Source organism: Furipterus horrens, unplaced genomic scaffold (genome assembly GCF_987537825.1).
Source record: "Furipterus horrens unplaced genomic scaffold, mFurHor1.1.pri manual_scaffold_8, whole genome shotgun sequence".
NCBI lineage: Eukaryota > Metazoa > Chordata > Mammalia > Chiroptera > Furipteridae > Furipterus > Furipterus horrens.
Genome location: NW_028327178.1, coordinates 51,083,854 through 51,100,460, shown reverse-complemented (window position 1 = coordinate 51,100,460; position 16,607 = coordinate 51,083,854). Strand labels below are relative to the sequence as shown.

Genomic DNA, 16,607 nt, shown 5'->3' with positions numbered 1-16,607 from the left:
GTATATGGCATTCATGTTAAATTAAATGCTTGTATATGTACATTAGGGGTTAATATGCTTATTTTCTGTTTTACTTTCATTGTACATTATTTAATCATGTTAAATAATTCAAAGCTTCTTTTAGTTGACTTGACATAATAAAAATTATAGCCATCAAGAGCACAGAATAAACTTTTCACCTTGAGAGAATAATACATTAAGAATTCACTTACTTGACAGTCATAAAACACTTCAATGTGCTGGAGTACCTTCTATGTGCAAGACACAATACTAGCTATTAGATATACCAAGATGAATCTAAGGTAACAAAGGAAAAAACACTTCTGTCCCAGTTCTCTCAAAATTCACTATAAAACCATAAGGAAAACCAAACTGAAACACCAACTCCACCTTGGAAGAACCTAAGAGCTAAATGTAACTGACTGAGCAGTCTCCCTCCCAGGCAGATGTAACCACAGAACTCTAGGAAGACTCAGGAGTTGGAGACACCAGGTATTACAGAGACAAGCTTATTTTGAAGATGGTTATGCCTTCACATTCCTGTCTCTCTTCTCCCACAACTATAGGAGATGAGAGGGCTATTCTTTACAGAAATTAAATGAAAGCAGCCCTGGACTAGAAACACCAAAAATTGTAGAGTGAAGATGAGGATGAAAAGAAACAAGGAGAGTAAATGACAGTATGCTGACATCGCCCATCAGAATCCCAGAAAATCTGCAGCCAGCCAAATTACCCCAGCCCCACTCTAGGCAAGAAACTCAAAGATTCTTGTGTGAAAAGGGTGTACAACCCCAAAGGGAAAGATCTACATAGATAGTGAGATAGAGGGCTCCTCAATGCAAAAGCCAGTTCATCTTCCAATCATCTGAGAATGAGGCAAACTAGTTCCACGTCTGTCTGTAAGCACAGGGATTCTAGACAGCATTAGAGTGACTATTACATACAAATAGATGGCCCAGGATCACCAGACATTTGAGGAAATGGAAACAGTGTAGAGTAGAAGGAAAAACTATAACAACAACCAAACTCTGTAATTATCAGTCCCAGGAAGATAAGCAAGACATCTATAACAAGACAAGTGTATTTGGGGGTGGGGGGTAAGTTGTAGGGAGGGTGCAGGGAGACTTGACTTGGAGTGGTGAACACAAATACAATGCACAGAAGGTGTGTTGTGAATTGTGCACCTGAAACCTATATGATTTTGTTAACCATTGTCCTCTCAATAAATTCAACAAAAATGGGGGTGGGGGCAGAGAACAGTATGTTCCCCCAAAGGACAATCACATAAGGGCTCTTGGAAATTAAAAGTGAAAAGGCAAAAATTTTAAACATTAATACAAAGCCTGGAAGATAAGGAAATCTTTCAGTACATATAATCCAATACAAAAAAAAAAACACAGAGATAATAGAATTATTCACTTAGTAAATCAGTGTTTACATTACGTACATCAAACTAGTACGGAATGCTCATTTATTCAATGGATTGTTAAAGTAATTACTGATTTAACTAGAAGTAGTGATAAAACTGTATTGGAAAGAGAAAAGCTAAATTATCATCTACCAAAATAAGAAGTCAACAGACAGTTTCTAACATCAAAGAATCACAAGACTAACATAGGATATTATTTAGAATTATGGGAGTAATACAATACCAAAGAGATGAAAGTGGTTGTCTCTGGCACAGGATCAAAGGGTCGGGAAGAAGAGGTACAACACAGGATTGTTTTAGCACTACGGGCATATATTTAAAGTATAGGCATATATCCTACTTTGATAAAAATAAAGATTAATTTTAAAAGATCAATATGATACCATCCCTGTTTTTAAGAAGTTTAAACTCTATTAGAAGAGACATGCAAAACAACAATTATAGTAGCCTGTACTGCATGATGTAATAGAAGCAATGTGAAGAGCACAGAGGATCCTATCTCTGTCAAATGAGGAAGGTTTCTGAGACAAGGAGACACTTGAACTTCCATTTTAAAGATGAAGAAGAATTAACTGGTCAGAGAGAGGATGATGAACATTTCACCCACAATAGTCTATCTAAGTTTTCTTTCTAAAACACAAATGATAGCATTCTATAAACACACTTTTGCAACTTGCTAATTTTTTTTTTACTTAATACATTGTGGAGACTTTCCTCAGAAAGCCCTTAAAAACAGCTTTTATTTTATCAAGAATATTTTACTAAAGTCTCATATAAAGGAAGATAATCTATTTTTTAATATGCTAAGTACTCATTTTTTATTCACAACTCTAATACACGTTTCTTACAAAAAAATTGAACAGTATAAAAAAATTAGAGATAAAAAAAAATCCCTTCATTCCTCCTCTCAAACTTCCCAAGGATAAACACTTTTAATTTCCTCCTAGACTATTTTCTATAAAAATATTAATTCACATATACAGAGTGGGGCAAAGGAGGTTTACAGTTGTGAGTACACACAACAGTTGATTCTTGTGTTATTATTTATTAATTCTTGCATTATTTTCCATATGAAAAACTGTAAACCTACTTTGTCCCACCCTATATGTAAATACCATCGAATATAAGCAAATGTAATATAAAATAATGCTTTATATATCTATTATATCTATGAACACACTAGTTTATATACAAGGAATACATTTATATTCTTTTTTTTACAATCCTCACCCAAGGATATGTTTACTGATTTTAGAGAGAGGAAAAAAGGGAGGGATGGTGGGAGAAGAGAGACACAGAGAGAGGGAGAAAGAGATGAGAGAGAAATATCAATCAGCTGCCTCCCGTATGCGCCTGGACCAGGGGATCAAAGCCACAATCTAGGTATGTGCCCTCACCAGGAATCGAACCCACAATATTTTGGTGTATGGGACCCAAAACAACTGAGCCACCCAGCCAGGGAACATTTATATTCTTTAAAGTCTGTTCCAGTCAAAGACTTTGTGCTAATAAATATTTAAAAACTGTACTGCATGTCACCTTACCAACACAATCACAGCACTCATCCCAAAGGGTCCCAAGACACAGCATACACTCCTTGCAGCAGGAGCAATTTCCTTCTCCAGGTCGGCACTGGCAGAGCTCCTAAAAATAAGACAGATGTTCAAACTTAAAATTCTAAATAACTATATTTAAAATTGTTAATTTTTACAGTGAAAACTATAATATTTGCATTTATAGTAAATTAACTCTTCATCAATTCTTATTAAAGATCATTAACTATTGTAGGAACATAAATACCCACAATGTCAAGTAGATCTGTATTTTCTTTTGGCACACTCAGTGAACACATTTTGGGTGCTTTTACCTTATTTTGAAACATTTATGAAATAAAAAATTTTACTTTATAACCAATAACTTTATCCCCACACACTACCTCAAAAAATAATTTAATACAAGTACAAAACCTGCTTTTCAGCTATTAGATTAATTGTTCGAATTAATCTAAGTGAAGAGCCAACTTGAAGTGGGATCTATGGTTTCTCAACGTATAGAGTGTGAACAAAAGCATCTTATAAAAACTGTTATTTTTTATTCCAAGCAATGAAAAACAAAGGCCTACAACCAAGAATACTCTACCCAGCAAGACTCTCATTCAAAATGGAAGGTGAAATAAGGAGTTTCCAAGACAAAAGAAGGCTAAAAGAATACATCTCCACCAAACCAGCATTGCAAGAGATGCTAAAGGGTCTGCTTTAAGAAGATGAAGAAACAGAGACAGAGAGGAACACGAGTACAAAGGGGGAAAATGACAATGAATATGTACTGAAAGAAAGAAGGAGCTTCTACCATTTGCAACAACATGGATGGAACTAGAGAATTATGCTTAGCGAAATAAGCCAGGCAATGAAAGAAAAATACCTTATGCTATCACCTATTATAGGAAACTAATAAACAACACAAATGAGCAAAATTGAACCAGAGGTATGTAAACAAGGAATAAACTAACAGTAAGAAAGGGGGAGATGGGAGGGAGAGAAGTGGACATGGACAACTGGGTGGGGACTGAATGTGGGAGAACTGAAGGACAGGGTGCAGTGAAGCAAGAGGGGGAAAAAAGTGGGACAACTGTAATGGAAAAACAAAAACAAAAAGTTTTTAGTGGGGGAAAAAATGAAAATATAAAGAATGGAAATGCAAGTTCAGTGAATATTAGAAGGACAAGGATTTTCCTTCACGCTGTGTATTTTTCTCCCTATCTGATCCCTCCAGAGTTTGGCACTCTAAAGAAGTAAGTAATGACATAAGTTTATTTGTATAAAACTAATAAAACCAGTTGTTAATAGAGGTTCTTTTGACTAAGACTTGACTGGAATGTCATGCCTACAGGAGACATGCTTGGGCTCTGGTTGTTACAAAAAGCCCTGTGGAACTGGGATTGACTTTCAAAGGTAATAAAAGCCCACAAGATAAAAGGCCTGGTACCTTGGTTGGATGTGTGGTCCATGGCAATCTTTCCAGGGAAGGAATGAAGGTTGTTTTCCTGAAAGATGGCTAGAAGGGACCTTAAGGCACATTGGAAAACCAGAAGGGCTTGGAAAAGACAGGTGTTTACAGGCAAGGCTGAATGCCTGGTATGTGGTTCTGCTTCTGTGCCCTGAAGGGCAGACTGAAGGTCACCCTAAATGTTCCTTGCGTAAGTTCCAGCAAAGCAGAACTAAAGATCATAAGTGATCATTTGCTGCTCTTGTTGTGTTTATGCAAATGAACAGGATAAATTAAAAATGGACTTAATACAGTCCCTTTAATGACAAGGAGGGTAATCTTAGGGAGAAAAATTGTGATTCAAGGAAAATCACAATGCTCAGTGGTAGACTATAAAGTAGTGCAGCTAATTTAAAGTTTCTTTTCACTTAAAATTTGTTTTCATTTGAAAGTTAAACTATGTGGTATTATCAAAGATGTTTAATTTACAGGCAAGAAGAATGTCAAATGCCTTGCAACTGGATGTCTTTCCGATAAGACAGTCCTATGGATTTAGAGACTTGTATGTGGGTTATGTTACATAAATTAACATGTGTTTTCTGTTTTCAAAGGGCATCAGCCTATGATCTCATTACCTGAGTGATTGTCTGTACATATAGGCCTCACTTAATCCTGTCTGCATTGCTGCCTCCTGAGACTCAATGGTTTGGCTGAACTAAGTGCCTGGGTTGGTGAAGGATGGGGTGGTCTGTAGGCTTCACTTTAAAACTGGTTTCTCTTTTCTGTCCTAATGGCTTGGACAGAAAGAGCCCAGAGGGGGGGAAACCTAAAATATTTCCCTCAGTCCAAACTAAATATAATGGGCAAAAGGGTTTTGGACAGGTGAGATGTACCTGGCACACCTTCCTCCAAAGAAGCCCTTCTTTTCCCTAATGTGGGACATTGAAAAATTAATACCTGTCTTTTGTCATCTAGTGGTTACGGATTGAATGATGTCCTTTAACCCTGTTGCCCCCAGAATACAACAAGGATGCCAGCCTGTTAAACCAAGCATGCCGTTGTCTAGAGACAGCCAACCAACCTGGAGTCTGCACAATCCTTCCCCTTGTGGGAAGGCCACCCTCCCCTCCACACCCCCACTCTTATTAGGGATTTCTTGACCCAAGGGTAGGTAGGACGATGACCATGTCCAGCTTGAAGCAGCTAGAGGAGGTCGAGACCTTCGTCCATTGTCCTTTATAAGATTATAAAGGGTCTTACATCTGAGAGAGAGGGATTGTTCTTTTTTATTGTTAAATTAATTATTTTTAAAAAGAATAATAATAATATATGAAAGGGTGAGGCAGGAGAGCTTGTATGTATGACCCATGGGCATGGACTTGGGGGGGAGGATTGTTGGGGGAGGGGAGGTGCTGGGCAGAGGGGAGCAAAGGGGAAAAAATTGGCACTATTGTAACAATATAATCAATAAAATATACTTAAAATAAAAATAAAAACTGTTATTTTTGTCCTGGCAAGGTTGCTCAGTTGGTTGGAGCATCATCTCATACACCAAAAGGTTGTGGGTTCATGCCCCAGCAGGGGTGCACACAGGAGGCAACTGGTCGAGGTTTGTCTCTCTGTCTCGCTCTCTCCCCCTTTTCTTCTCTCAGGATCACCCTGTATCCAAGGGTTCTGGAAATGGACTGTGTCTCTTGATCAGAGAACTGCAAAGTTACATTGACAAGAGAGTGGACAGTGAGGGGAAATAATTGTTGTCTTCTTTGTAAAGAATCTATCATATCATGCATGTTGTTTTAGTATTTGTATATCAATAAAAATAGCAGGGTTTTTTCTATCTTTTTGATCTTCACCTGAGAATATGTTTATTGATTTTAGGGAGGAAGGGAGGGGCAGAGACAGAGAGATGGAGAGACAGACAGGCAGGCAGAGAGAGCGGTGACATCGAATCCGTTCTGAGTCTAGACCTCAAGAGTATCAAATGCTTCCACTTTTTCACCTAGAATTTTGCCCAGCTGCCATGTGTAGCCTGGGAGAAGGCCACATTGGCAAGTTAGTCCACCTGAAGCCATCCTAGCTCATCCAGCCTCCACTATATCAGCGACTAACAACAGGCAGAGGAATGGGCAGAAAAACCACCCGCTATATAGGTTCAAACTGACGACTGACAGATAAAAGAGCTAAATAAATGGTTATTGTTTTAAGCCACTAAACTCTGAGGTGGTTTGTTACTTAATGAAAGCTAATTAACACAACTTGGTTCCTAAATGAAGATTAAAGGTAATTCCCTTAGCCCTTAACACAAGACAGCCACTCCTAAACAAACCCAACTTAAAGGGAAATTCTGTAGTGACCATTGCCCACTTGTCTTTCCCTGTGTTATGAGAACTAACATAGCACATAATATTTAGCCCTATTAGACTTCTGGCCAAATGGAGGCGTTGGTATACACGCTGTGTCACCTTTCACAACAAAGAAGGATTACAACTACCTCGAAACTAAAAACAATCAGAAATATCAAAACAAGCAAAGATATAAAGAAGAAATACTCATCCAGACAGGTAGGAGGTGGGGAGATGACGCGGTTTGGTGGCGGTGGTGGTGGCTGTGCCAGCCAACGGAAAGCCCGGTCACACATTGTAAAAGCTGGGAAGGTCACCTGGGGAGCAATCTGAGCCCAGACCAGACTGTGCAGCTCGCGGCTCCAGTGCCAGGGACAATAAAATCACATTGCTTCTGACTGTGAAAACCAGTGGGGGTTGGGGCAACAGAAGAAATGGCCAGTCTTTCAGCAGTGTCCACTTGTTTGGAGAGTCCCCATGGTTGTAGAACACCCACAAAACCCCCCACTCTGGGAACAACAGGCAGGGCAACAGCTAGAGAGGCGACAGTCCCATAGGAAAGTGGGAGAAGTATCTGGCAATGGGGCGAGTGCTGAGCAAGTGACATTGTTTCCTCTCTGACCCCTCCCCCACATATACAATATGGTGAAAGGGTCATCCCAAATTGACAAAAACCTAAGGAACTGCAATTTACAACCTAACAAATGTGACAGCTCTACCTAAGACAGAGAAGCAAACACAGGAACCTGTCAAGTTGAGGAGACAGAGAAGGATGGCCCCAAACAGGGAGCAGATCAAGGTTTGAGTGGGAGAACTAAGCGACAAGGAGATGGCAAACCTAACTGATACACAGTTCAAAACACTGGTGATAACGATGCTCACAGACTTGATAGACATGCTTGAGTACGGCAAACGCATAAGGAAAGAAGTGAAGGCTAAGCTAAGGGAAATGAAGGAAACTCCACATGAAATCAAAGGTGAATGGAAGAAAAGCAGGGTTTAAACCAATGATTTGGAATATAGGAAGAAATAAAGAGTCAACCAGTACAGAATGAAGAAACAAGAATTCAGAAAAATTAGGAGATGCTTAGGATCCTCTGGGACAACTTTTAATGTGCCAACATCCAAATCATAGGGGTACCAAAAGGAGAAAAGGAAGAGCAAGAAATTGAAAATTCAGGTGAAAAAATAATTAAGAAAAATTTTCCTAATTTGGCAAAGGAAATAGACATACAAGTCCAGCAAGCACAGAGAGTCCCAAACGAGCTAGACCCAAAGAGGACCTCACCAAGACACATCATAATTAAAATGTCAAAGGTGAAAGACAAAGAGAGACTCTTAAAAGCAGCAAGAGAAAATAAGAGAGTTACCTCCAAAGGGGTTCCTACAAGACTATCAGCTGATTTCTCAAAAGGAACTCTGCAGACAAGAAGGGACTGACAAGAAGTATTCAAGGTAATGAAAAGCAAGAACCTACAACCTAGATTACTCTATCCAGCAAAGCTATCATTTAGAAGGGAAGAGCAGATAAAGTGCTTCTCGGACAAGGTAAAGGTAAAGGAGTTCAACATCACCAAGCCCTTGTTATATGAAATATTAAAGGGACTTAAGAAAATGAGGAAGATCAAAACTATGAATATTAAAATGACAACAAATTCACAACTATCAAAAACAGAATCTAAAAAGTAAAAACAAAAACAAACTAAGCAAACAACCAGAATAGGAAGAGAATCATAGGTATGGGGATCATCTGAAGGGTTATCAGCTGGGAGGGGGAAAGGGGAGAAATGGGGAAATGGTGCAGGTATTGAGAAACATTATTGGTAGGTACAAAATAGACAGACGGATGTTAAGAATAATATAGGAAAGGATGAAACCAAAGAACTTATATGCACAACCCATGGACATGAACTAAGGGTTGGTGGAATTGTTGGAGGGAAAGTGGTACTGGGTGGAGGGGAAGCAAAGGGAAAAAAAAATTGGGACAACTGTGATAGCATAATCAATAAAATATACTTAAAAAATATTTATCCCTATTAAATTCACCTAACTACTGGAGTCACTTCATCATTCTAATATGACCTATTTTGCTATTGATAATTAATCAAACTGATAATAAGCACTGATGTGTAATTCCTAGTATTTTTTTTTTCTCCAAAAGTCCCCTAACCATTACACAGCACTTTGAAGCATGAACACTTTTGTGCTATTTTCTAACTAATTCATTAGTCTGATGTCAGTGTGTATCTGTAGAATCATGCTGTTTTTCATGTAATGCCTGGCAGAAAGAGAGGGACTAAAAGGGGAGACTTCCTGAGAAGTACAGATGCGTCATCATAAAACTGGTGATACTTGATTCAGACAAGTTCTAGCTTATTTGGAAATCTACTGTAGAAAAACAGTCGCCAAAGATATACTTTGTGACTTGTTTCTCTGTGAAAACCTGTCTTTCTTGTCATTTTTTTTTAAACATCATCAGAGTTAAAGATGTGATTCTTTTTTTTTGTTTTCAGATTTATAAAGGTTGCCACTTAGTCACAAGAAATAAAGCTTCTTTTAAATTTTTGATATACATTTTACATAGAAAATGTCCCTTTACTGTCTTAGTTGCTTATATTTACATTATCTATTTAGCTTAAGAGAAACAAATTAGAGAAGTAACACATTTATTCAAGAATGTTTCTCCTTTTCCCCATCTATCAAAGCTTCCAAATGGTAGCCTGTTAAATGAATTATAGTATATCATGCTAAATAATGTTAAAACAAACAAATGTCAACTTAATGGCTTCCATAGAGAAAGTGAGTTTTTAAAGTATTCATTATGCCTTTTATTGACAGATATTTGTGAGGTGTTTTAAATTGGAACGTAAGGGTGACTGATAGCTAAAAATCACTACTAACTAATAGAAGGTTAAAACTATGACTACTTAAAATTGCTTGACCTTGCCTGGATTATCCAGCCCTCAAGATTCAATCTATTTCACACCCTCTTAATAAATGTCTGTATTTTTACATGTCAGTGCGACAGAATAATGTAGTAATATTGTTAACCAGTAAGTAAGATACTTACTGGTTAAAATATGCTAGTAGAATTCAAAGTGAGAGGCTATAGAAAGTTGAAACATGGGTGAAATCAGTTATAGATAAACTTCATTACTATACTATTAAAAAGACTCCTAAAACTGGATGAATGCCAAGTAACAATATGCTCGTTAATATTTTTTTATTTCCATCTTACTACAGAAAAGACTGAGAAACCTTTGTCTTAATAAAACAAATTTAATCACATAAATTAAGAACTTTTACAGAGTACATAAGCCTCAGAACATTAAGAGAATAAAACCTCTATTCTTCATAACTCACGTCAGTATTCTTTTCAGGAGTCTGGAAAATAAGGAAAATGAGATCTTCATACCAACCTTTTCATTAACATTCATGCCTTTCAATTTTCAAAAATATTGGGATGGCCAAAAAGTTCACTTAGTTTTTTCCCATACAATGGCTCTAGTAGTGCTTAGTTGTCTTTAACATCACTCAAAACAATTTTATTAGATTATATTGTAACAGCTGTCAAATCAGCATGCACTAAAAAAAAAAGAACATCGACTTTCGGGCCAAGATGGAGGCCTAGACCGTCATGCTCTGTCTCCCTCCACAACTAAGAAGGAATACAACTATCGCAAAACCAGAAATAACCAGAAGTTCCAGAAAATAAAGCTACATGGAAGTCCAACATATGAAGTTATAAACAAGTGGTGCTCGTCGGGACGGGTAGGAGGGGCGAAACCAGGGCAGAGAGGTCAAGCTGTGCTGGAGGCGGCAGATGCAGTGAAGAGCGGCGGGACCTGGTAAGCACAGACACCCGTATTTAAGGGGAGGAGAGAAGCACCCAAGAACCAGCCCTGGCTGCAGACCAGACCCATCAGCTCGCGATTCCAACGCCGGGGAAGGCAGACCCCCATTGTCTCAGACTGTGAGGCCCAGAGGGTGTGGGGACGGAGGAGGAGGCTACCGGTCTCTCATCGGAGAGTAGCGGCAGGAATCCATCTTGGACCCCCACCCCCACGCAAAGCACCACATTGTGCTGAGAAGGGTCGCTGGGTTGTGACCAGTACATGGGACTCCGCCCAATATAGCACAGGAGGTGCAACAGCGCCCCACCCAAGAAGGAAAGATAAACGAAAACTGTCAGAATGGCAGAAATAATGATTGAAATACCAATTATGCAGTAGCCAAAAAGCAAATATGGGACTTAACTGATGAACAAATAGAAAATCTTTCTGACCTAACAGCGGGACTTAATCAAGACAAAGAAGGAATGAAGTCTAGTCTTGCTGAAATGAACAAAAATACATATGAGACAAGTGGTGAGAAAAGGAAAACCAGGGATCAAATCAATAAATCGGAACATAGGGAGGGAACAACCAACCAGTGCAGAAAGAGGAAATGAAAAGTGAGGAATATGAGGAGAGGCTCAGAAACATATGGGACAGCTTAAAGTGAACAAACATTTGAATTACAGGGTTGCCAGAGGGTGAAGAACAACAACTAGAAACTGAAAACTTATGTGAAAAAATAATGAAGCAGAACTTCCCTAACTTGAGGAAGGAAATACACTTCCAGGTCCAGGAAACACAGAGAGTTCCAGATAAACTGGACCCAGGGGGAACCACACCAAGACACATTAGAATCAAAATGTCAAAAATTAAGGGTAAAGAGAGAATCTTAAAAGCAGCAAAAGAGAAGAAAAGAATTACGTACAAAGGGGTCCCAATAAGAGTCTCAGCTGATTTCTCAAAGGAGACTCTACAGGCAAGAAGGGACTGGCAAGAAATATTCAAAGTAATGAAAAGCAAAAACGTACAACCACAATTACTCTATCCAGCGAAGCTGTCATTCAGAATAGAAGGGCAGAGAAAGTGCTTCCAGGATAAAGTAAAACTGAAGGAGTTCATCAGATCCAAACCACTGTTATATGAAATGTTAAAGGGACTTGTTTAGGAGAAAGAGGATCAAAACTATGAACATTAAAATGAAAACTGTATCACGACAACCAACAACAGAAGCTAGGGAACCAAAACAAAGGCAAACTAAGTGGGCAACAAGAGTGGGAAAAGAATTATAGGTATGAGGAACATATTGGGGGAAGGTCAGCGGGGAGGGGGAAGGGGGACAAGGGAGGGAGATGATGAAGCATAGTAGTAGGGAATAGAGTAGACAAAAGATGTTGAGAACTATATGCACAACCAATGGTCATGGACTAAGTGGGGGAGGACAATTGGAGGGTGGGGGCGGCCACAGAGTGGAGGGGAGCAAAGGGAAAAGAAATTGGGACAATGTAACAGCATAATCAATAAAATATATTTTAAAAAAACATCAAAATCGGTCAATTTTTGTGCAGCTACTTTAATACTGAAGATGGAAGATGTGCAACATTTTCAGCATATTACGCTTTATTATTTCAAGAAAGGTAAAAACACAACTGCAATGCAAAAAAAGATTTGTACAGCATATGAAGAACGTGCTGTGACTGATCGAACATGTCAAAAGTGGTTTGCAAACTTTTTTGGTACTATTGACAATTTTGCCAAATAATCCTTTGCTATGAGGCTGCCTTATGCATTGGAAGATGCGTAGCAGCAGCACCTCTTGCCTCTACCCACTAGAAGCCAATAGCAGGAGATAGCTGACCTACTCAAAATATCCAAATCAATAAAGTTATTGGTGAAAATAAAAAATGTGTCTTTTATTTTACAGAAAAAAAAACTAAACAGACTTTTTGGCCAACCCAATACACATAACTTTTCACTTTTCAAGAGAAAATTTCAGGCAAATTTAATACATGACATTTAGGATCTCAAAAACGTAAATGCAAGTTAGGAGAACAAAAATATCCCTAGCCAATGTGGCTCAGTTGGTTGGAGAGTCATCCCGTAGACCAAAGGATCATGGGTTTGATTCCCAGTCACGGTAGGTTTGAGAAGGCAACCAATTAATATTTCCCTCTTGCATCAATGTTCCTTTCTCATTCCCTCTCTCTCTGAAAAGCAATGAAAAATGTCCTTGGGTAAGGATTAAAAAAAAAAAAAAAAAAAGCAAAAATATATGGTAATCATTTGCTTTACGATTACTGTTATGAAATCAATAAAAAATAATGAATTTCCATGTGTAAATAATTATGAATAACAGCCATGTGTAGCTCATCAAGTAACTCATCTTCTCTATTCAATTTACATGTCTTTTAAAATCACAGTATTGAATAATATTTGGTCATAAATATAGTTGGAAATTTATACTTTTTGATAGCAAGCAAACTCTGGTTAACATGACTGTTTCTAAATATAAAACACATTTCTAAAGCACTCTGAACCTAAGTATTGGAAATACAAAAGAAAACAAAACAATTCAAAATGTAACTCTCTGTGATGAATCGAGGATCGCAGAAACAATTATTCCATTTGAAAATGTTAAGCAGAATCTTTTCTTTAGGACCTTTAAAATGAAATCTTTACCACTAGTTACTTTAGTTATGAGGATATATATGAATCTTCTGTAAGAGAAAGAGGCTAGAGTCAAGATAGAAGTAATGCCTTTAAAAGTTTTAGATATGTATTTGAATTATAAAAGACTTTGAAAAATATTTACTAGAGTACAAGAAAAAAAACACCCAAATTCTTCCCACTTTGGTAAATTCCTATGCATTTCTAACAAACTAATGATTTTATACTCTCTTGCACTGTAAGCAATTCCCTATTGTAAAAACCTGTCAACATAATCTAGTAGCTGCATAATATAGTACATTCTATGTACCAAAACTTAGAAAAAGGCCTTAAGTTCCTCATCCTTCCACACCTTGTCCACTTTCTCATTTTTTATCACTGCCTTCAAAAACTGCTTTCTTCCATTTTACTATTATTTCAAAGTCTCCACTTATTAAAATAGAAAATATGGTTGAGATCCAGAATTTTGTTTGGAAAAATTTGGCTATTTATATATTTTACTAACCTCACTCTGACTAAACTTGAATACTGCTCAGTTTAATGGAATGATGTGATCACAACCAAATACGAAGTTCACAGAAGTCCAAAAAAGACTGATTCAATTATTCTATTTATTTACTGCACCGGCTCCCCAAAGTTCCTAAGAGAGTTTTGTTCATCACTAACAGGCACCATTCTAAGTATTTTATATATTCATTATCTTGAATCTCATAGAGCCTTAATAAGACAGTTATTATTTCATTTTTTAAGTAAGGTTAAGAAATGTGTACATCAGTCAGTAAGTGGATGAGGTCTGACTCCAATTTTGGTTTGATATGCCTGCTTTTTATACACTAGAATGAGGTACATGAAACTTATTTCCTATTTAGTATTTCAATAATTATAGTTATTACTCTCAGAATGAGTCTACAATTAAAGTTAAATAATCCTTTAGGTAGTTTAATTAAAGGCATTATATCTTTCACTCTTAGTACTTGAACAATTAGAACTTCTCTTGCCCAAGTTTAATCATTGTTTGTAAAGGTAAAATAACTATCATTGGCCAAGAGTTGCAAAACCAGTGAGCTGGAATTTAATAGTTAATTCTTTTGTTGCTTTAGTCAGTTAATGACCTTATCGTCTGCTTCCCTAGTCTGCAAGTCTCAGAGAAAGTGTGGGTGTTGCTCATGGTACAGATGAAAAGGCTGAGGAGGAGCAGGTTACTTATTCATCTGAGTTCATACAACTGGGGCTCTGACATCAGTCTTCTGACTCAAGGCTGTTCCTACTACCACTGCTCTTACATGTGAGAGCTAGAGTAATAATGAAATAAGACACCTGTCCTCTGTGTGAAGGACTATCCTAAATGTTCCTTAAAAGTTTGATAATCACATTGTTCGATAATTTTATGATGGAAAAAATTGTATATTAAATGCAAAACAGAAATTTATACATTTGGTCCATCTCATATTGACCAACATGGTTATTTAGAGAAAATTTGGTAAATTCCTTAAAAAGCTTATATAAAATGAAAAGCTGGCAAGATGAAAAGTTTTGAGGCAGAATCCAATTATTTAAAATGCATTTCATAATATTTTTATTAGGAAAAACCTTGAATATGTCATAGAATTTCAAATTTTTGAATCCAAAAGACAGAGTACATAATTATTCAATCAACTTGAACAGAAAATCTTATTCTCTATACAACTAAGGTTTTGGTGAGATCTCAATCCTCTACTCAAAATAAATGGTGGGTATAATTCATCTTAAGACTAAGACCAGACTTTAAGAGTAAAAATTTATTTTATGAGCTTCCAAAATTTCCAGGCTAGAAACAGAAACTAATAACTCGAAGAAGAATTTGATATATATCCTGATATTCAGTTACTGATAAATATTTCCATTCTCTAACTATTGCCAAGAGTGAAGAGATTTCTTAGCACTGCTGTTAAAACAGGGAAACATCATCACTGAGAACATTATAGTCTAGTACACAGCAAATGACTGGAACTTACAAGCTCAGCTGCAGCATATAACACTGAGTCTCAGTTTATCAGTCATAAAAATGGGGTGGTAATGTTGGGTTTACCCTTATAGACTTTGGCATCCAAGTGAGATAATGGCTCTCAAAATGCTTTGGTGTCTCGGCAATCCCTCTCGTAGATAGGGATGAAACATGTCCACACAAAGACCCACATGTGAAAGTATATACCAACTTTATTCACGATCACCAAAAACTGGAAACAACCCAACGTTCATCAGTTAGTAAATGGATAAATTATGGTACAGCCACACAATAGAATATTACTCCGCAATACAAAGAATTACCTGAAACACACAATAACTTGGATGAATCTCAAAAGTATTGTATCAGAGGAAAAAAATCAGATAGAAACAAAAGGCTTCATTCTGTACATGATTCTGTTTACATGATATTCTAAAAAAGGTGAAACTATAGGGACAAAAACCATATCAGTGGTAGCCAGGCACTAAGGCTGTGGAGGGGGCTGGTTTTGACTACAAGGGAACAAAAGGGAACTTTTAAGAGTGATGAAATATTCCTTATTTTGACTGTGATGGCCACATGAGCATAAATTCGTTAAAAATCACAGAACTGTATACCAAAAAAGGGCAAACTGCATGTAATTATACCTCAATAAATATGACCAAAAAATACATTGGGAGGTCAGAAAATACCTTATTTCACCTCTCAAAGACCAGTATGGTACATTGTGGTCCATAAAGTCATTATTTAATTAAACCAGAATAGAATATAAAGCACTATATTAAAGAAAGCAATACGGAAAATAGTTCTTCTAACTCTGAAAAATATATTTCTCTATTTTATTTTTAAGCTAAAACTAAATCTCAAACCTAACATAATCTTTTTTTTTTTTTTTTACAAAGAAACATGAAATAATGCTAGTCAAAAGTGCACAACATGCCATGACTGGTGTGGCTCAGTTGGTTGTGCGTTGTCCCACAAAGCAAAAGACTGCAGGTTCAATTCTCTGTCAGGGCACATGCCTAGGTTGCAGGTTTGGTCCCTGGTGAGGGTGTGTACAAGAGGCAACCAATCGATGTTTCTCTCTCACATTGATGTTTCTCTCCCTCTTCCTCCCTCCCTTCCCATCTCTCTAAAAAAATAAATAAACCTTTTTAAAAAATGCAAAATACAAAAGTTGGATATATAATATAGTTATTAAAAATCACCTTACCATAGAATAAAACCCTATAAAGGACCATATCAAAATATTAAGAGTAGTCTATGTTGTAAATAGGACTATGAATGATGTACTTTCCTTTTCCTAATTCTATGTATTATGTGAAGTTTTAATATGAAATATTTTAATTGCAAATAAATGTTTAATT

At 37.0% G+C, this 16,607-nt stretch overlaps 1 protein-coding gene across 1 annotated transcript in view; it reads right to left on the bottom strand.

Annotated features, from left to right (window-relative positions):
- TWSG1 (twisted gastrulation BMP signaling modulator 1) overlaps positions 1-16,607 on the bottom strand; it is a 61,842-nt gene that overhangs the window by 20,798 nt on the left and 24,437 nt on the right. Inside the window, exon 3 of the mRNA XM_090285149.1 lies at positions 2,974-3,073. Within this exon, the coding sequence (XP_090141275.1) occupies positions 2,974-3,073 (100 nt within the window). The remainder of the gene's footprint in view (positions 1-2,973; positions 3,074-16,607) is intronic.